The sequence below is a fragment of the Mauremys reevesii genome, linkage group 21, assembly GCF_016161935.1.
Source record: "Mauremys reevesii isolate NIE-2019 linkage group 21, ASM1616193v1, whole genome shotgun sequence".
Lineage (NCBI taxonomy): Eukaryota > Metazoa > Chordata > Testudines > Geoemydidae > Mauremys > Mauremys reevesii.
Window position 1 is genome coordinate 9,918,227 of NC_052643.1, and position 21,244 is coordinate 9,939,470.

General features: G+C 42.3%; 2 protein-coding genes across 5 annotated transcripts in view; both read right to left on the reverse strand.

The window, feature by feature from the left end:
- Positions 1–2,580, reverse strand: part of UBE4B (ubiquitination factor E4B) — a 66,369-nt gene extending 63,789 nt beyond the window's left edge. Inside the window, exon 1 of one of the 4 annotated variants that reach the window (XM_039509247.1) lies at positions 1,922–2,580. In XM_039509247.1, coding sequence (XP_039365181.1) covers positions 1,922–1,945 — 24 coding nt within the window. In that variant the 5' untranslated portion in view covers positions 1,946–2,580. The remainder of the gene's footprint in view (positions 1–1,921) is intronic. The other 3 variants (XM_039509248.1, XM_039509249.1, XM_039509250.1) reach the window with 3 other exon arrangements.
- An 8,949-nt stretch (positions 2,581–11,529) lies between these two features.
- On the reverse strand, positions 11,530–19,685 carry RBP7 (retinol binding protein 7). Its single transcript, XM_039508631.1, has 4 exons — positions 19,531–19,685; positions 15,377–15,555; positions 14,950–15,051; positions 11,530–11,775 (listed from the first exon to the last, which is right to left on the reverse strand). The coding sequence occupies exons 1-4, from the start codon at positions 19,601–19,603 to the stop codon at positions 11,725–11,727; spliced, it is 405 nt and encodes a 134-aa protein (XP_039364565.1). The 5' UTR covers positions 19,604–19,685; the 3' UTR covers positions 11,530–11,724.
- Between the last annotated feature and the right edge of the window lie 1,559 nt (positions 19,686–21,244).

Below are 21,244 nucleotides of genomic sequence, written 5' to 3' on the forward strand. Positions count from 1 at the left end.
AGGAAATAAAATTGATTTGGTTCTGAAGAAGGTCTTTTCCAATTAAAAGGGTGTGTATAGGTTAACCACAGAAATTGATGGCCCTTTAAAAAACAAACAAACATACAATAAAGCTTGCCTCAAGCAACCACCCAAAGGACTAGCTAGCCGAGATCTTTGGCTAAAATTGTACTAGGAAACTTGGGGAAGACTTTAGGAAGTTACTTGAGAGAGTCAGAGATTTTCCTTAATGAAGGTGGAATCCTTAGTGGAAGAGACACTGTATTTTCTGCCATCTCAGTTCCATGATGCTGCAGTTCTGATGTCAGTAATTTACAGTAACAGTGACATAACCAGTTTTCTATGGGATGAATGGTCTAAAAATCTAACATAAAATGCTTCATAATCAGACACAGTTGAGAAGTATGATCAAAAGAATTACAGATTCATGAGTAATATTTTTGTAACTTACCTACTAAATTATAGGCTGTTCCCCATAATAGGAACTACATTACTAACACCCCCACCCAGTGCCATATGGGAAATGTAGTCTCTATACCATCACAACATATGAAGATCATCCCCAGCCACATACCTATGAGGCACTTTTTCCTAGCTTCTATTGCGACACAGTAGGACTGCTAAATCATGACTTACAACATGATCAAAAATATCACAGTATTTTGTAATACAAACCTGAACAACAACAACAACAGCTGCAGCAGCAGCAGCCACCTTGTTCTACAAGCTGATCACCAAGTATGGCACAGAATAAAAGCCATTTCTCCCTACTACCACTACATCCTAACCATAGACAGTAAGTCTGCAATTAACCTAGTAGTAAACCAGCTGAATCTAATACCCTGAACAATTATGTTGCAGCTGATCTGTCATCATTTACAATGTAGTTTCCTATGAAAATGTTTTTAAGGGAATGGGTAGGAAGATAATGTAGGTTTGAAGTTGTACATGAAGTGGACACTCGGGCAGCTGGAGGTTACCAGAAGCAGGAAAACTCCTATATCCAGATCAGCAAAACTTCAGAAGTAATCTAATCTTACTCTAAAATACAAATGCAACAGCAGATCCTGAGTACAACAGGTTCCATTTAAAAAGAAGAAACAGAAGCAGTTTGCAAATGATTTGCCCCACTTATTGCCCACCACAAGAAACAAACTTACAACTTTAACTGGAAGAATAAGAGAGAAGGAAAAAATTAAGGCAATTGAAGCCAGCCACAGAAAACAAGTTGACCTGTTCTAACATGAGCTAACCTGAGTTCTTCATACAGCTGTGAAAAAAAGAAACCCTTTTAAATATGAAACCCCACATACACCTCAACTGTCTCAACTATTGACAAAGGGAAGATGCTTGAATGAGATTTTAAATGTCTTGTTCAAAAACAAGATAAAAATCCCAAGAGCGAGATTTTTTTTTAAATTCCTACAAATTAATCCAAAATGAAGAAGTCATCCCATAAGTGAACAGGACTTGGCAGTAAAACATACAAATAAACAAATTAACCAAAAGAAAAAGAATTCAACCTTCATCCTCAAACAAGATAATTACAAGCCACAAAAACCATGCTGAGGTGCTACAAAGAGAGTTGAGTGAAAAAACACACAAGCACTTGACAGAGGAAAAGTCACATTATTGTACTTTTCTTAATCAAAGTTTTCCCTTTGGATCAGCAAGACTTACGTGAACATCCCCAGAACCAGTGCCCCCTCCTCCTTCTCCAAATTAGAAAAATGAATAGCTTTACCCAGTACCCCAGGTGTAACCCTAGAGTTCAAAATACCCTCTCAATCCCATCCTCCTCTCGTAAAGAGCACCAGGTACCCCTCAGAGCCACCCTAATACCAAGACTCTGTTCTTCAACTTATCCTTCTCCCTCCCAGCATCCAACCTTTTCCCCCGCCCCAAGACCCCCCAAACTCACCTCATCAGCGCTCAGCTCCTCCATCGCTTTCCTCTTAATGGTGAAAGTAGTTTGGGGGCTCTTTGCTTCTCTAGGGGATGGGAGCTTCGGGGGAATTCGGTCCTGCTGCCTCTTGCCCCAGGGGTGTCTCAGAATTGCATAGTCAGAGATGAAGCACAACAATACAGAACGCACCCTCTCTCTGCTTGCCAGTCAGGCTAGGAGCAGCAAGCCAGGTCCAGGTCCTCTCAGTGGCTGCTGCCTCCCTGCGCCCCAGCTGCGACTGCTGCACCCTGCCCCAGCTCCAGGCGCCTCCTATGCCCCAGCTCTTGCTCCCCGTCCTCCTGAGCCCTAGCTCAGATGCCCTCAGCTCCTGCTCTCCCCCCCTTCTCCAGGTGCCTCCTTCCCTTGTTGCCCCCAGCTCCTGCTGCCCCCAATACTGCAGGAAGGGCGACGCCAGTGCCTGCCTCAGCCCTGCCCACTCAGTGCCCTGCCCGGCTGCCCCCTCGGCCGCTGCCCGGCTCGCTGCCCCTGCCCCTGCCCCACACAGAGATTATTCATCAAAACAAGAAGGCGCGGCGGCCATCTTGCGGAGAGATCACGTGAGCCCGCCCGGCGCCTCCGACTGAGCTGAGCACGCCGTGCCCCGCTCCGAGGCGCCCAATAGCAGCAGGAGGAGGCGGCTGCGGCCACGGCCGCTCAGGGCGGGGGGAGCGCTGCAGCCGCGGGCACGGCGAGGGGAGGGCCCGGCCGCTGCGCCATAGCAACAGGGGCGGGGCAGTAAGGGGCTGGAAACGGGAGAAGCCGGCGTGAGGGCGAGGGGAGGAGAGATGGGCGGAGGGAGAGAGACTGGGCGGGACACAGCCCGGGGGATGGGCGGGGGGAGGTTGAGACGGGGTATGATGGAGACAGAAGGGGAGAAGTGGGATGGAAGGTGGGAGTGGTGGGGGAAGGACAGGGAAGGGGGAGAAATGGGGAGGATGGAGGCGGAAGGCAGGAGTAGGTGGGAAGGGGGAGAGGTGGGTGGAAGGTGGTAGAGGTGGGAGGGAGGGAGGATGGAATGGGGGAGATGTTGGAAGGATGGAGGCGGAAGGCAGGAGTAGGGAGGAAGAGGTGGGATGGGGTGGAAGGTGGTAGAGGTGGAAAAGGAGGGAGGATGGAAGGTGGGTTAGGCAGCAGGTTTAAAACAAATAAAAGGAAGTTCTTCACGCAGCGCACAGTCAACTTGTAGAACTCCTTACCTGAGGAGGTTGTGAAGGCTAGGACTATAACAATGTTTAAAAGGGAACTGGATACATTCATGGTGGTTAAGTCCATAAATGGCTATTAGCCAGAATGGGTAAGAATGGTGTCCCTAGCCTCTGTTCGTCAGAGGATGGAGATGGATGGCAGGAGAGAGATCACATGAGCATTGCCTGTTAGATTCACTCCCTCTGAGGCACCTGGCATTGGCCACTGTCGGTAGACAGATACTGGGCTAGATGGACCTTTGGTCTGACCCGGTACGGCCTTTCTTATGTTCTTATGTTCTTACGTGGGAGTAAGGTGGAAGAGGTGGGAGGGTGGAGATGGAAGGGGGAGATGTAGTAGGAGGGGGGGAGGATGGGAGTAGGGTGGAAGAGATGGGAGGATGGAGATGGAAGGTGGAGTGGAAGGTGGGAGAGGGAGGATGGAGACAGAACGGGGAGAGCGAGGATGGAAAGGGAAGAGGAAGGAAAGGAGCAAGAGAAAGAAGTGTGAAAGAAGGAAACGAGGAGAAGCAAAGAGGTCTGGAGAATATTTTAAGCTGCCTCCTGATATGTCTGCAATTGGAAGTAACAAGTATGAGAGACTCAAGTTTTTATTTAAGGGAGGGAGGGAATGGAGGGGGAGAGTTTCCCTTTGATTTTTGTTTAACTTGTGACAGAACAATGTTACTGTCATTGTAACAGGAATTGTTTGCAGGTGGTGAGGTAAGTTCTCCAAACCACCAAAGTGCTTGTTCCCTGACTGTAAACATTCAGTAACTTCCAAAACCCAGGCAACATTTCACACCCTTCCCTATTTTGGGTGACCTGCTGTGTCAGTTGCCGAATACATATTTCCTGTGACAATAACCACTGGTGTCATGTTAAATTTACGTTGGTGTGCAGCAGCTTTGCTGCGTTTGTGTGGCTTTCCCTCCAGCCCTTGTGTTTATCAGAAAAATTCCCATTCCTTATGGGGTTAAATAAAACTATGCTACAACCTCACCAGACTAACACAGCTACCCCTCTTATACCTTTTAGGGATGTTTTCTTGAAGAACTGCAGTCAGACCTCTAGTTGTTTTACCTGATTTCACTTGTCAGTTTGTTCATATGCTGGTCTGTAAGGCTACCTCAATGTTAGCAACATTTTACATAATAGTATGTAGAGCATGTTGGAAAATAAGTAAGGGGCAATGAATTACCCCATTTCTGCACAAATGTAACATTGCTGGTTGTACTTCTGATAGCTGTTTTTGAAGACATACAGTAAGAATTAACCCAAAGGACACTCCTAAAAATGGCAAGGAAAAAAGTTACCTGTTCTTCTTTGGTTTGCTTATATTAATATCACTTGAAGCAAACTGAGTCCAGTGAAGAAGACTTTCTACAGTTCTGTATGCCATGCTCAACATTTCTTCCTTTCTGCACATCCTCATCCTAGGAAGGGTTTACAAAGCTTATGAACCCTAGCCCTCTGCACAGTGAAGTGTTAAATTACTGTCCCTTTGTTTTTAGATGGTCTGTTTTCACTGCAAGCTCTGATGGGCGGGGACCTGATCTTCACATATCCGTATGTGATTGGTGTATGTGGAAATCATACAGTGGTCAGATATGGCACTGGCTTAAAAGCTGTCTCTGTCTTGGGGCTGTTGTGAAAATTTTGTATCCGCTTTGCAATTATTTTTGAACGACTGCTGCAAAAAGAGAAAAATTTCATCACCAAAATGGCAGTCAGAAAATCTAAATGATCTACAGTGCCTGCAAAAGAGACTTTTCTAATATTTTCACAATGGAGAAAAGGTAAATAGATTGTGTACTGGGACCTGTGCTGTTCAACATATTCATAAATGATTTGGAACAGAGGATGAAAAGTGAAGTGTCAAAATTTGCAGACTACAAAATTACTCAAAATAGTTAAATCCTAAGTTGACTGCAAAGAGTTACAAAGGGATCTCACAAAACTGGGTGACAAAATGGCAGATGGATTTCAGTGCTGATAAGTGCAAAGTAATACATATTGGAAAAAATAATCTCAACTATACATACAAAATGATGGGTTCTAAATTAGCTGTTACAACTCAAGAAAGAGATTGTGGATAGTTCTCTGAAAATATTTGCTCAATGTCCAATGGCAATCAAAAAAGCTAAGAGAATGTTAGGAACCATTAGGAAAGGAATACATAAAACAGAAAATATCATTGTGCCATTATATAAACCCATAGTACCCCAGCAGCTTGAATAGTGCATGCAGTTCTGGTTGCCCCATCTTAAAAAGTATATTAGAATCAGAAAAGGCACAGAGAGGGCAACAAAAATGATTAAGGGCATGGAACAAATTCAGTATGAGGAGAGATGAAAAAGATCGGGACTGTTCAGCTTACAAAAGAGATGCCTAAAGGAGGATATGATAGAGATCTATAAAATAATGAATTGTGTGGAGAAAGTGAGTAAATAAGTGTTATTTACCCCTTCACATAACACAAGAACAGGACTCATCCAATGATACCAATAGGCAGCAGATTTAAAACAAACATAAGAAAGTACTTCTTCACACAATGCACCGTCAACCTGTGGAACTCATTTACAGGGGATGTTGTAAAGGCCAAAAATATAACTAGGTTCAAAAGAAAATTAGAGAAGTTCATGGAAGATAGGTCCATCAATGGTTGTTAGCCAAGATAGTCAGGGATGCAACCCCATGCTCTGGGTGGCCCTCGAATTGTCAGAAACATCTGGCACTGTCCTTTGTCAGAGACAGGATACTGGGCTAGATGGACCATTGGTCTGACCCAGTATGGTCGTTCTAATGTTCTTATGTTCCCTTGGGATTTTCTCCTGCCCTTGGCTCCTAGAGCTCAACAACTCACCTCTCCCATTGCAAAGAAAACATTCAGGAACAGTGTGGACTAGTTTATAGTGTCCTAATTTATTTACAGTTTCTCTCTTTCCTAGTCTGTTTGAGAGTAAAACTATTTCCTTTTTCTTTTCACATAGTGTCTCAAGCTGCTGAATTTTGTATCTAAAGGCTCTTCAGTCAGCTGGCATGTTCCTGAAAAAGTACTATCTGGTTAGGCAGTTCTGTTTTTGTTGCTAACCAATAATTTCCTATTGTCTAGGATGTGCACATGAGAGCTCTCCATCCTCTCATGAGTATCCCAGCATATATCTGATTGCAACACTGGCTAAATAACATTTCTAAGTTAGCCTGTAGTAATGGGAGCGCCCCTAGCTGTCCTGGATGAGCGCTTTTTGGTATATTCAATAGTAACAGCTTCCCAACAATGGTTCTTCACCGCTCAAGGCCTGATTCTGTCAATATGAACTTTCTGATAGTAGTACTTTGACACCTGGGAATCTTATGGGAGTGAGGAGGTCTGTGCACCAAAAATATTCTCAAGAATGCAATATCAGAATCCTCTTACATAATAATTACTTTAAAGCTGACAGTCTGTGGGATTTATTATTAGTACTGTATTGCTTTAAAAATAAATTCTAATACAAACCAAAGCCTTTTGAGGAAGATGCAGCATGTTGCAAAGATGCCACCTAGTGGAGTAGGGAATCTAGGGTGACTTGCAACCTCTTATTTCCCTTCATGTGAGTTGCTTACTGGATGTGACAGAGCTAGTTCACTGCTTTGAAGTTTAACCCACACTGAATTAGGGTAATGGTGACTTATCTTGACTTTGAATCAGTGTCTTTTTTTAATCAGATTAAAGCAGTTGTAGCTCAGCAATAGAAAGGTGTATCAGGTTTTGTCAGCTACATGGCAGGATTTTTATTATACTTGTTTTTCCGCTTGGGAGATAGGTTTAGGCAGATCCTTTAGGGAAAACAAATGTATACTAAAGCTAATCACATCAGCCTAACTAAAATGGGAAGGAGAGTTTTGTCTCGTGTCCAACACTATCAATAAAATCTCAGACTTCCTCCTATTTTATGCTGCATCAGTTGACTAATTTTGCTGTCTTTACCACATATTGAATAGTAGTGCTCTTTTCCTTGTTTTGATTGCCATTTGAAAAGTACCATCCTCAACAGAAAACAATTCCATGTAATTGTGTCTGTTTCAAACTACACCATACACACTAACAAACTTTTATTGTGTCTGTCACTGTAAAAAGGGAAGTCTTAAGGTCTTAAAGAAAAGTTTTGCCCACCACTCTTTGGCACACTCAAAGTGTAGATATTTGAAAAGATGACCAAGAAAACGGTTTTGTACTATGTTCTCTCTCAAGGATGTCAGATCCTAAATTTGCTGATTTTATATGTAAACAATGTTTTTTCTATCTACCCTACTCAGCTTAGAGTGATAGTTCTTTTCTGCTCATGTGGCAGCATAAGTAATAAGAACTCTACCAACTAAATTATGTCTTAAGTGATGCCTCTGCAACCCATTTTTCCTGGTCTGTCTGTAACCTAGGAAACAAGTTAGCCCTCCACTTATGATTTAGTTAACAATTCTGTTGATGCATAAGCCAGAACACAATAAAGCTTACTCTGCAGTAGACGTTCTGTCTCTGTGCTACTAAAAGAAATAGTCTTTTGTTAATAGAGGGAGCTAAGACACATGATGTGTCTGAAAACACATCAGGAGCAGATCTATTGAGTAAGAAAATGTCAAATACAGTTCTAGCCTGAAAACTATCACTTTCAATTACTTTGCAAGCTGAAAACAATTCAGATGTTCGTTGGACCCCTCTTCACAATAGCCATCAGAATGGCTCACCTATTGTAAAAATCCTTTTCCAGTACCACCATTTGGAGACTGGAGAAACTATATTGCAAATATAGAATTTAACTCCTTGGACTGTAGGTTGGTTTAGTCTAAAGCTCCTTGTTCAGAGTTCTTAGTCATGCTGATCAAATAATCAGCTCCCTTGTAGAAAGATTGGGGTCTTTGGATCAGTCAGGATTTAGACAGGATGTCTTAACTATTTGAGTCAAAAAAGTAATATAAGATGACATCCAGTGCACTATATGCTGTTGCTTTGTCACTTGTAATTATGTACACCCACCATTAGCTAGTTATAAATATTTACTAGGGCTGTCAATTAAAACAATTGATGATTAATCATGCAATTAAACAATAATAGAATACCATTTATTTAGACATTTTTTGATGTTTTCTACATTTTAAAATATATTGATTTTGATTACAATGCAGAATACAAAGTGTACAGTACTCATTTTATATTTATTTTTTATTATAAGTATTTGCACTGTAAAAAAACAAAAGAAATAGTATTTTTCAATTCACCTAATACAAGTACTGTAGTGCAATCTCTATCATGAAAGTTGAACTTACAAATGTAGAATTATGTACAAAAAAACTGCATTAAAAACTAAAGCAGTGTAAAATTTTAGAGCCTGCAGGTCCACTCAGTCCTACTTCTTGTTCAGCCAATCTCTTAGACAAACAAGTTTGTTTACATTTTCAGGCAAAAACACTGCCTGCTTCTTGTTTAAAACTTCACCTGAAAGTGAGAACAGGCATTCTCATGGCACTATTGTAGCGAGCATCACAAGATATTTATGTGCCAGATGTGCTAAAGATTCATATGCCCCTTCATGCTTCAACCACCCTTCCAGGGGACATGCGTCCAGGCCAGTGCTTCCCAAACTGGGGTTCATTAAATGTTACAGGGGGTTCTTGGGAAAAAAATCCTGAATGGCAGACAGAGATGGCCTTAGGGACCCCGGTCAGCATAGGGCAAGCAGCTCAGAGCCCCCTGGACTTCCAAGAGCTAAGCAGATCAAAGCAAGCATATCTATCACAGTGAGGAAGATTTAAACTTCAAGACTCCTTATAAGAAATGGAAAGGGAGGTGGATATTTTTTGCTATTTTTTAAATTAAATAGGCAGCTAGTCTTGTTTTTAAAATGATTATTAAGAACAAGTTTAAGCTTTGTTGTAATGTGCTTTGTTTCCTGGGATGGCTCAAGACCTGAATGCTTGTGTAGGAAGAACTCTTTGAGTTGGCTTCTTAAATACCCTCATGCTGTTTCACATCTGATACTCCTTGATGAAACCTAGGAGCCTTGTCTTATAACAGGCTTATTCAAAGTGATACAAGCTATGAAAGTGAGATCTTGGAAGGGTGTTGCCCTTTTCATAATGTAATAAGAATACTATAATGATAACTAGTAATATAGTGTGTAATAAGCATGTCAAAAACAAATTTTATATTTCCAAGATCACTGCTTTTATAATTTATACTCAGGTAAAGGAGAAAATCCCTGTAAATATTCATTTTTAGGAGGGGTTCACAAGACTTGACATTTTAGTGAAAGGGGTTCACAGGTTGTTAAAGTTTGGGAACCACTGGTCCAGGTTGATGATAGGTTCTGCTCAATAACAATCCAAAATAGTGCAGATCAATGCACATTCATTTTCATTATCTGAGTCAGATGCCACCAGGAGAAGTTTGATTTTCTTTTTTGGTGGTTTGGGTTCTGTAATTTCTGCATTGGAGTATTGCTCTTTTAAGACTTCTGAAAGCATGCTTCACATTTTGTCCCTGTCAGATTTTGGAAGGCACTTCAGATTCCTAAATCTTGGGTTGAGTGCTGTAGCTATCTTTAGAAATCTCACATTAGTACCTTTTGTGTTTTGTCAAATCTGCAGTGAATGTGTTCTTGCAGGGAACATTGAACTCCTTAGGGGAAAAATTGCATCACTTTTTTTTTTAAAAAGCATCAACATGGAAGCATGTCCTCTGGAATGGTGGCCAAAGCATGAAGGGGCAAACAAATATTTAGTATATCTGGCATATAAATACCTTGCTGTGCCAACTACAAAAGTGCCACCATGCAAATGCCTGTTCACTGTTTGGTGACATTGTAAATAAGAGGATAACATCTCCTGTACATTTAAACAAACATTTATTTTAGTGATTGGCTGTAAAAGAAGTAGGACTGAGTGGACTTGTAGGCTTTGAAGTTTACATTTTTTGTTTGAGTGCAGTTGTGATAAAAAAAATCTGCATTTGTAAGTTGCACTTTAACAAAGATTGCACTATAGTACTTGTATGAGGTGAATTAAATGCTATTTGTTTATCATTGTTACAGTGCAAATATTTAATCAAATATAAACTGTTTTCAGTTATTAGAACAAAGTATTCAATACATTTCAATTGATATTCTATTGTTTAGCAGTGTGATTACTTATTAAATTAATTGTGAGTTAACTGCAATTAAACAGCCCAAATATTTACTTTAATTTAGATCCTCTACATTAGTCAACTAGAACTAATGTTCTTAAAATACTTCTTGCTAATTAAGTCTCCATGTAGTCTGGCTATAAAAATCCATCGCATCCCATCATTGGGCAGCAGAATTTATGTTCTTGAAAATTATGTCTAACCTCAGTGTTTGTAAGGGTAACCCTTTAAGAACTGACTGATCTGTGCTGTATTTTCAACCTCAGTCTACCACTCACATCTCCCTAGGTGGTAGACACCCCCACTAGTCTTCCTAATTGCCAAAACCTGCAGCTTTCCATTTTCAACAGCTGAAGAAAAAACTTTACAATGCAATTGTGTTTTCAGTATAAAAATAAATATGGTAATTCTACTCCACCAATTTGATATTATAAATTTACTGGACTGATTGCATTGATTTGAACATGAAAGTGTTGTGATCCTCCTTTTAAAAATTTGCATGTAGGGATGCTGTGGAAACCCTGCAGTCCTTAAAGGTTAACTAAAGCTTGGATCTTTACCACAGCTATTTTTGTTTCCAGTATTCAAATGAGATTTCAGAGTCCTGAATAGCTGTTAACACTACCTGCAACTAAGGCAATTCCTCCTGCCATAGACTTATTAGCTGAATAAGTTGTTTAATGACATGCCAATTGTTGAGAAAGTTTGTTTTTAAGCCTATTTAATAGGCAAGACAGACACTAGAGTAAAGGAGCTTCAGTATTATAGCATCAATGTTGTCGGAGGTCTGCATGTTCCTGAAGAGTATTAGGGAGAGGTAGCTGTAAAAGCAACAGAGAGTCCTGTGGCACCTTATAGACTAACAGAAGTATTGGAGCATAAGCTTTTGTGGGTGAACACCCACTGCATCAGCCAGATTTGTTCCTTTCAGGTCATTGTTACACTCCTCAAAAAGGAGGTTGAAGTACTTCTACAGAAGTACTGTAGTTGAGGCTGCCATTTCATGAGCTGTGATCTGGACCCTCTGCACTGCCATAGGTGGCATAAAGCCATGGAAATTAGACCTTCCCAGTGTCATAACTGGTGATTTGATATTATCTTGACCTTTTGAGTCCATAGGAGACTTCTAGATGGCTGTGGGGATGCTGGCATAGTTCTGAGGGTTAGATGGGGCTTGAGTTACCTGACAGTCTCCCTTTCTTACACCCCCAAATGACAGCAGTACAAGTCAGACAAGATTGTTTTCAAGTGTTTATTAAGAGCAGAACTGCAACACAGGTGCAGGCAGTTACATCTTCTCCTGATCAAGTACAAAAATAGACATGCCTGATCAAGAGATGCTTAGTATTGACCTACAGACATGTAGAAATAAGTTCCATGAGGTCTGCTCTGTAGAGATGTGCTTTTCAAGTGTCAGTCAAGGCTGGACTCAGTCAAGCTCTCTTGTAAACCTGTTTGCATACTTGGTCCTCACAGCGGAGCTCCTAACAAGAAGGGAGAACAAATGTTATTCAACTTATGTAGCAAAAGTCAACCTGACAGGTTCTTGTCAAGTTGAATTGGCTTAAAGCAAGTCATGGTGAGCATCATGTAGATGCTTGTGCTGTTGCTGCCACTCTGCAACTAGTACCCACACATGTTGTGCTTACACTGTGCTCTACAGTGGGTTATGGCAAGCAGGATTCCAGAACAAAAGCACACTGCAATTCAAAAGTGGCACAAGTGCAAGATGCAGCTATTCATGCTCATTGCTAATCATCCCCACTTCATTCTGCCCCTTCACATGGAAGCTGGAGGGGGGCCCTGCCATTGCTTCCAGGAGCTGTGTGGAGCAGCCCTCCTGTCCCTGCTCCCCAGTGGGAGCTTGAGGGCCAGATTAAGATGACTGGCAGGCCAGATCTGGCCTCTGGGAAGTAGTTTTCCCACCCCTGTACTAAGGCAAGGCCCCATGCATTTATGCTTCAGCTGCCTGGGGCTCTAGGGGTGTTACCCACTACAACTAAGACTAGAAACCAACTTTAAACAGGAGTGAAAAGTGACACTGTCTAGTCACTTTTTTTTAAAGCAGCAAAGAGTCTTGTGGCACCTTATAGACGAACAGATGTTTTGGAGCATGAGCTTTTGTGGGTGAACACCCTCTGTCAGATGTATTCACCCACGAAAGCTCATGCTCCAAAACGTCTGTTCGTCTATAAGGTGCCACAAGACTCTCTGCTGCTTTTACAGATCCAGACTAACACGGCTACCCCTCTGATGTTTAAAAAAAAAAAAAAGTACCTGGGGTTGGCAGTACTATGAATCAGCCTCAAAAAATGATTAGCTTTAAAAAAGTGTAAAAGATTTGGTGGTTTTATTTATATTCTGCTTTGAGCCTTTGATGCACTAGCATCACATTTTGAAGTTGTTTCCTATAGCCACAAGAGCTAGAAACTTAATTTTAAGAATGAAGGATGAAGTCCTCACAGCCAGTTGACCCTAGGAGTCTGAGCTTTAAGGATAATAATCATGAGATTTGGCAACACTGCCTTCTCTTGAGAGGCTGGTTACTTTCCAGAAGGGTCTTAAACACTGCAGTTCTTGAGTTGCAGTTTTCACAGGAGAATATTAAAACCAACCACCAAGACTACTCCACATTTTAAGTTGAGGGGGAAAAAGATTGAGACTTCTGAGGTCTCAGGTCCACTGCACACAGGAAAGGAAAAGCACAGGAGCTCTGGACAGTTCTTCCTCTTGAAAGAAAGTTGGAGGGTCAAGTCTTCTAAACAAATCAAATAACTATTGCCATCAGTGTCTCCACTCAGATATTATCACAGTGAACATGTCAGGTCAACAACTATACACTTCATACTTAAATATCTGAGCCATTTTAATCCAGAGTTACACATCATATATGCATTGACTCAGGGACAACATTTTCCCCTGCTAGGTGCCTTTGAAGATCTGGCTTTTAGTCTGTGTCCCCTAGGGTGACCAGACAGCAAGTCTGAAATTGGGATGGGGTGGAAGTTAAGCACCTATGTAAGAAAGCCCCAAAGATCAGGATGGACCCTATAAAAATTGGGGCATCTGGTTACTCTAGTGTGTTCCCCAGTGCCTCATCTGTACAATGGGAATAACAGCACTGCTTTACCTGACTGCAGGGCTGTGATGTGAGGTATTCCAATACCATGGTGATGGGGCCACATAAGTACCACAGGTAGAGTGGGCATTTTTCTACATCACTGCTATCCCTTCCCTGGGTTTTGGCCCACTCTTTTCACCTACCCCCACCTCTTTTCTGAATGTAAACTTGGCTCAGAGGGCTTGGCTGTATTTCTTATGAGTCCCCTGCATTCTCTTCAATGCCTCCTGCGCCCCCTCCCCCCGCACAGAGATTCCTGTTTTATAGGTTAATCTAATGCAGGGGTGACCAACCTGTGGCTTTTCAGAAGTTAATATGCTGCTCCTTGTATAGGAACCAACTCTGAGGCTGGAGTTACAGGTGCCAACTTTTCAGTGTGCCAGGGGTGCTCAGTGTTCAACCCCTGGCTCTGCCACAGGCCCTGCCCCCACTCCACCCCTTCCCACTCCCTCCCTGAGCTTGCTGTGCCCTCCTTCCTTTCTGCCCCCCAGAGCCTCCTGCATGCCACAAAACAGCTGATCAAGGGGTAGGGAAGGCACTGATTGGCAGGGCTGCTGGTGGGTGAGAGGCACTAAGATTGCAGGGGAAGCTGATTGGGGCTACTGACTTATTACTGTGGCTCTTTGGCCATGTACATTGGTAAATTCTGGCTGCTTCTCAGAAGAAGGTTGGCCACCTCGTGCCAGACAGACAATCCTCATCTTGCAGAGGTCACTTGATCTTGAGGAATGGGGTGGGTGGGGAGGGGAGAATACTACCCTGAGAACTAATGGAGCAAGTGAAGAGGGAAGTTTACATACATTTCTCTTCTGAGGCTCATATATCCTTCTTGCAATGCTTGAAGCAGGGAGTCTAGTAGCTCTTAATATTTAGTGTTATGTTCTAAGTAAAAGCAGCAAAGAATCCTGTGGCACCTTATAGACCAACAGACGTTTTGCAGCATGCGCTTTCGTGGGTGAAAACCCACTTCGTCGGACGCAAGTGGTTGCATCTGACGAAGTGGGTATTCACCCACAAAAGCTCATGCTGCAAAACGTCTGTTGGTCTATAAGGTGCCACAGGATTCTTTGCTGCTTTTACAGATCCAGACTAACACGGCTACCCCTCTGATACATGTTCTAAGTCTTTTGTCCCTTTTGCAATACCCAGAGATTGCACAGAGATAGACACTCAAACTATAGGGTGGATAGACAAGAGTACCAACTCGAGAAGAGGAAGTTCAGGAATGCCAAGCCCAGATACAAGATTGAAACTGAAAAGAAGTCAGATATTTTGATACTAAATGCTTCCAAGCCATTTTCAGAAGTCTACTAGAGGAGAAGTCTCTTCTCCTCAAGATAGTAGGGTCCTTGCCCTTTGTACCAACCACATGTATGTAGATTCTTCCTTTCCTGGTAATGTTTATGTTAGTAAGCCCTAGCATCCACTGCACAGAGAATTGCATGGGAACATATCAGTTAACCCAAATCAAAGCAGCAGTATAGATCCCTCATGCAGAGCCACAAAGTTAATTCACAATTGGAATCCAACTAAATACCAGATATAGCTGATCTCCTTCAATCCAATGAGTCCAGCCCCTGTTTTTCTTGTCACCAGTCTGGACACAAACAAGCTTGTCATTGTCCCAGGTAACCACACTCTGCATTTGAGAGAGAGAGAGATTGAGATTTAACTTTAGTCTTACACCACATTCTTGTAGCCCCTCTCCCTTACCAGGGTAAGTTGTTCCTCACAGTTAGTGCTTCTACATCATGCTCTGTAGAAAGTGGGCTACCTTAAATCTCACATTATGCCTTGGAGTAAACAAGCAGTCCCTACCCCCACCTCAAAAAAAAAATAGAGGGTTCATTCAATAAGTTTGAGAACAACATTTAGGTCTCAACACTAACAATTCATCATTGGTCAGTTGAAGCGTTTTGGTGGATTTTTGCCTTGTGATTTGAGCAAGTACAGCCTTTTTTTACCTTGCATTTTCTATGATCTAGGCCTTTATTGTCTTCTTCAAACTCCTCTCCAATTTTGAATTGGACAAAGTAACTTCTGAAAGTGCTGGTGGTTTGGATGGAGAATGAATCACCTTCCTGTTCAATCACCTTCTGCGGCTTCAGCATTTTTGCTATCTTGCGAGTTGCAAAGTCAATACCTTAGGAGAGAGAGATGCATTTTTTTTGGTACTTGCCAGCCTACAAGACCCAGGCTACACTAATCAGCGCTGCCCACAAGAGTGCTTCCTAGAGCCAGTCTAGGTCTGGGTGCTGCTAGTGCGGCTCTATGTCAGAGAGACTCCCCTTCTCTCAGGCAGTTTTCTTCAGCAATGTGTCTACCTAGTATTTTACTCTTTCACAAGCATGGACTGCATAGTGTAGTGCAACTCCCAAGCTAAGTTGCTGGGATTTGATTAGCCTGGTACAGGAGAGAGAGTCTCAACTAGATGGGTCACCTTGCACACTACTGACTCACCAATAGTGTCAGTGCTGGCACAGGTGTTTACTATATTGACTTCTGCTTTACTAGTACAACCCAATGGATGCTACTGTTGTGGTGGAAGCTAAGGTAAAGTTCGGCCTGTACTTAGTTATGCTGACCCAGCTAAAGTTGACATCAGATGAGATCTGCATGTGTAATTAAAATTAATCAGAATTTGGTCCTACAGGGCTTCCTAACTGTGGGGTCAGAGCTCTCCATGTTATTGGTTATTCCTTTGTTACAAGGAACTGTTCACATCTCCCTGTCCAACAGAGTATGCAAGATGTACCCACTGTAGCTTAGATACCTATTATATAGTGTTATTTGCTCCATTAAAGACCTGTTCAGCCTCACCTGTTCATCTTTTGGATGATTACCAGCACAATGTTTTCCCCTCACATGTAGTATTTATAATCAGTAGATGGCAAGGGGCTGTCAAAAGCCGAGAGTTAGACACTTATGGTTTTGGCAGCCAAACCAAGCCACTTAGCCATTCGGTTGAGTAGTTAAAAGAATAATGTTGCATTTTTAAAGGTAATGTGTCTGTACTTGCTCTCTAAGTAGAGGGCACTACTGCTACCCATGCTCCACAGGGAAAGAAATTTAAGTAGTTTTTAACTGTTCACATGCCAGGACCATTAACAGGCTGATTGAGTTTAAACTCAAACCATTTCTAGGGACTACCAATTGCCATGCAACAGCTGCTGATCAGTAGCGAGTCTGCAAGACCAGACTCATTTCATATGGAGCATGAGACAACTAACCAGTGCCTATTGCCACTGGCAAGGGCCTGTATCCCTGAGCTGTTAGTTCAGAACACTACATGCATTAGTGTTTAAGTTCACTGGCAATGGAGACATTCAGCTCAAGCTAATACTCCAGAGACTGTTTCTTCTTCACATGATCTTTTGAAGACAGACATTTGTTTCTGTATGTGCCACGTGGTCTAGGAGTCAAGACATGGCCTCCCAATTTCCTGCTCAGAATACAAACTCTTAAGAGAAGGAGAAAGCCACAATAAGGCTTCCATTTCTACTGAGTGTAGACAGTTCAAGTGTTAGTTCTCTGCTGCCTAGGAACAGTGCAGTTGGCATGGTTCACATGAAGCTCTGATAGCTTCACATATCTGACCCGCTGCTTTGGTTATATTCAAGCATCACAGGCTAAAGACATGGTCTGTCACCACATCCAAGATAAAAAACCCACACAAACCCAATAAGTCAATTAGATGGTCATGTTTATACACACCACTTGACAATGGAGTTGTCCCTAAGTAGAAGGGTTAACTCTGTACTAGTAGCCTATATTGCTGATCACTATGCTGCAGCATTTGTCCATGTAACCTTAGATATCAGAAGCAATTTTATTCAGAAGGAATGAAGAAAAACTGTAGTACCTTTAGACATCTTATGGTTAAAGTTGAAAAACTAGTGTGTTAGTATCCAGGCTTTTCTCAGCAGCATCATTCAAGTTATTTTTTGAAGGGCTGTCCAGTCATCTACCCTAGCCTTGTTCCATGCTTTGGAAAAATTTCAGTTCCCAATTCTGTTGCTTAATTTTTTCCTAGGGTCATCCTCCCAGCAATCAGTTGACCTAGTTTTTTTTCTCCTGTCCTTGTAACCTATACTACAGCCACTAGAAAGAGCAAACTAGAGTAAAAAGAGAAGGAAAAAAAATCTGTTTGCAATAAAGGTAGAGAATCCTGACAAGATTACTCTGCTGCAACAACTTTCTGAAGCCATTTATTGCAAGGGTGATTTCAACTCACTTCAGCACAACTTGGCTTTAATAAGTCTTTTGGGAGCAGCCATTACATTTAACTCAGCTGCTCCTCAATATTCCCTCTTCAGAGAGAGAAGATGAACTCCCATTCATCAAGGGGATTCATGCAAGTGTCTACTCCCCTATTTAGGCAGGGTGAACATTCATTGGCAGGTTTCCAAGTGGTATCCATGTTAGTCTGTATCAGCAAAACAAGGAGTCCTTGTGTCAGTTTAGAGATTAACAAATTTGTTTGGGCATAAACTTGTGTGGGCTAGAACCCACTTCATCAGATGCATGGAGTGGAAAATACATCTTTTAATGTATTTATACCTGCTCCTGTGAGTGGTCATACCAAGTGTGAGGTCAGTCTAACAAGACAATTTCATTAACAGTAGGATACCAAGGAAGGAAAAAAATAACTTGAAGTGGTAATGAGTGGCCCATTTCAGACAGTTGACAGGAAGGTAGGAGTAACAGTAGGGGAAATTAGGTTTAGGTTTTGTAATAATCCAGCCACTCCCAGTCTTTATTCAGGTCTAATCTGATGGTGTCCAGTTTGCAAATTAATTAGTTAAAAAACTATTTGCATCTATTGGCAGTTTTCCTGTAGGATAGGAAACATGATGCTAAGACCAACACCAAGCAATATATTTAAGTTGCGTGTATAACTGTTGGAAAGAGTCAGGGCCATTCAGCACACTTCTGACACCTTAGGAGTTTACAAAAAACAAGTTTCCCAGATTTGTTACAGGGTCTAAAGGCACAGCCTACATTTGCTGTTACATTACATAATTATTATAGCACTGAGGCCCTTTCTAGTTCCTCTCCCACATTCTCCTTGTTATTGCATATAATTGGTCTGTCCCCATTCTTATCAGCAGTTCAGATGCTAGTTTCAGAAGTTAAAAAAGGTTGAGAACATCTGTTCTAGGTTCTTTCTGAGGCCCTCCCCCAACATGCTGCAAGAACTCCGTGGCCCACCTGTGCCACAACTGCTTTTCTGCACAGAAAAAACACAGGGCCAGTGTTGGGGGTGGGGGGTAGCAAGCCAGGCAATTGCCTGGGGCCCCCATACCACAGGGGCCCCTACAAAGCTACATTGCTCAGGCTTCAGTTTCAACCCTGGGTAGCAGGGCCCAGGGACTGGGGCTTCAGCTTTCTGCTCTGGGCCCCAGAGAGTCTAATGCTGGCCCTGCTTGGAAGCCCCACAGAAGCCTGCTCACATCCCCCCCCCCCAGTTGAGAATCACTGACCTAAAGCATGCCAGAGAAAGGACCACTATTTAGGGTCACCACACTTAGTGATTTTGCAGCAGTGGTCTGCTAGACCCAACTCTTGCTCTATTAGAGGACTGGCATTTAAACATATTTAGCAATAAGGAAGGTCAAGGACATTGTCAGTCACAGAAAGTGAGAGTAGCTCATAGCTTCCTTGTAGCCCTAGTAAGGATGTAGAACATCTTATTGTGGGGGAGCACTTCTGAAAGAGAGCCTTATTCTTACAGATAAGATGTATATTAAAAAGAGTGAGAATGTGAGGGGACACAGCTGAAGAAATCCCTCCCCCCAAAGTAAAGCAGCACTGCTAAGTCCCCATGAAAAAGACACCAACTAAGGACAGATATCAAGTTTCACTACAGGGAGCAAGGACTCCTGAAAGTAACAGCATACTAGTGATTAGTTACATTGTATCCCACACCATACACTGATCAGGCAGGCCAGTGAGGGACTAGCCAACCCTTTTCTTGCCTATGGCAAGGAAAGAAAGGGGAAATTGGGTCCTCCTGCAAGGAGACAATTGCCCCCTCTCCCCACAGAGAAGGAAAAGTTCAGCTAGATTTTAGCAGAGTTCAAACCCCTGTGCATAGAATTCTATAATTTTCACCTACCCAAAGCCAGCATGTAACCTTCAAAATTGTCACTGCTCACAAGGTTCCAGGTGCCGCTGAAGTCCACAGGCATAGCTAGGCTGCTAGAGCAAAACCCCCAAAGGGAAGTGCACACTGACTACACAGAGAGGATAGAGAGGGTATTGCCCAGCTAGGCCCTATATGAGGGGAGTTGTGGGAGGGGTTACAGCTGGCAGCCTTGCTCGTGGGGATGTGCCACTGGCCAAACAAGAAGTGGAAGAGGGGGTGGAAGTACAATTAGCTTCAGCTGGGATTGGAGGGGAAAGTTCACACTGTCTGAAATCTTTGTGTGGAGCAAATGTTACTGGCCCATGAGTCACAGTGGGGAAACGAGTTAATAGTTTAACCTCTTCATGGTCACTCCCTGCCCCCCTCAGTTTAAGAGGGGAATCAGGGACAGATTTTGTAGTTAGTAAGTGAGGGCCGGTGCAGGTGCATCAGACCCAGGCTCCTAGATTGGAAACCTACATGAGTCTGGGGAAAGTTAATCTCCTTATTATAAATATGACATGCTAATAGAGGTGCAAAGGACTGATCCTTATGCTGTGCATGACCTTATATCAGGGGGAGGAAGGTGACCTCCCTGCCACAGTATTAGAAACTACAGTGCACATTCCTCTTGTTTCTGAATTATGACAAAATAATTATATTAATGGCTTTCCTGGATGTCTGGATGGGAATAGAAGGCAATAAAGTGTAGTGGTTAGAGCAAAAAAAATGGCATCTGATTCTGATTCTTGGCTCTACAGTGAATGACCTTGATCATGTAACCTCTGTGTTTTTCTGTTTCCTCTTCTGTGTTCTCAGACCTTTTTATGCTGTGAATTATGACCAAGACAACCTGGAATCCAGCTGTGTTGCCAGTGTGCACAGTGATTGCAGTAGCTTTGATCACCACTTTTCTTGCTCAAATCCTTTCCCTGTCCTCAGTCTGGGAACACTGTCAGATGGGTAGTGGGTCTAGTAGTCAGAGCAAGAAAATGGGAGTCGAGAGACCTAGATTTAATTCACAACTCTGTCACTGAATTTCTTTGTAACCCTGCCTTAGTTTCCCATATGTGAAATGTGAATAGTAATGTCCATATTTGAAAAACACTTTAAAACTCTCAGAAATAATAATTAATAATACAAGTATAAAGTGCTGTCTTGTATATAGATAGAAGACATGACCTGCAAGTTCTTTAATACATACAAAGCCTGATCAAGTAAAGGGAATGCACACGGTAACATGGATATGTTGAACAATTCATCCCTGTGATGCTACATCAAATGCCACATATGGAGGTACAGAACATAAGGATCAGAGCAGAGGGTGATTTCAGTAGAGAATTTCCTGTCTTCAAGTGGAGGAAGAGGGATAGAGTGCAAGGAATCCTTTTTCCTTAGGTGGTGGGACTTTACCTTTTTCAGTAGCTAAAGTAATCAGTATTCTGCTAAGCAAGTCCTTCTGCATGGAAAGGGGAATGTGAGTCCAGGCATGTAGTAATTGACTGACCTTGGGAGAATGAAGATGATGGAAGCCCTTACCCCTTTTACGTGTGGAATTGAGGTGATTCTAATCTTTGGATTCCTTTATTTTTCTGTTGTGAAGTGACCTTTCTCCATTGTGTATATAAATAAAAGCCAGGAGGCGGTATGGTCTAGCACAGTGTTTCTTTGCAGGTTATCAACTTCTTATTCAAAGCAAAAAAAT

Excerpts from the sequence above, each read along its gene's own strand:
- RBP7 (XM_039508631.1), bottom strand. The coding sequence starts at position 19,603 with ATGCCTGTGGACTTCAGCGGCACCTGGAACCTTGTGAGCAGTGACAAT. Across the intron at positions 15,052-15,376 it reads TAGATCATAGAAAATGCAAG|AGTGTGGTTACCTGGGACAA; the intron begins GTAAAAAAAGGC and ends TCTCAAATGCAG. Across the intron at positions 11,776-14,949 it reads AAGGAGATCAGCTATATCTG|GAGCTCCGCTGTGAGGACCA; the intron begins GTATTTAGTTGG and ends CCTTCTTGTTAG.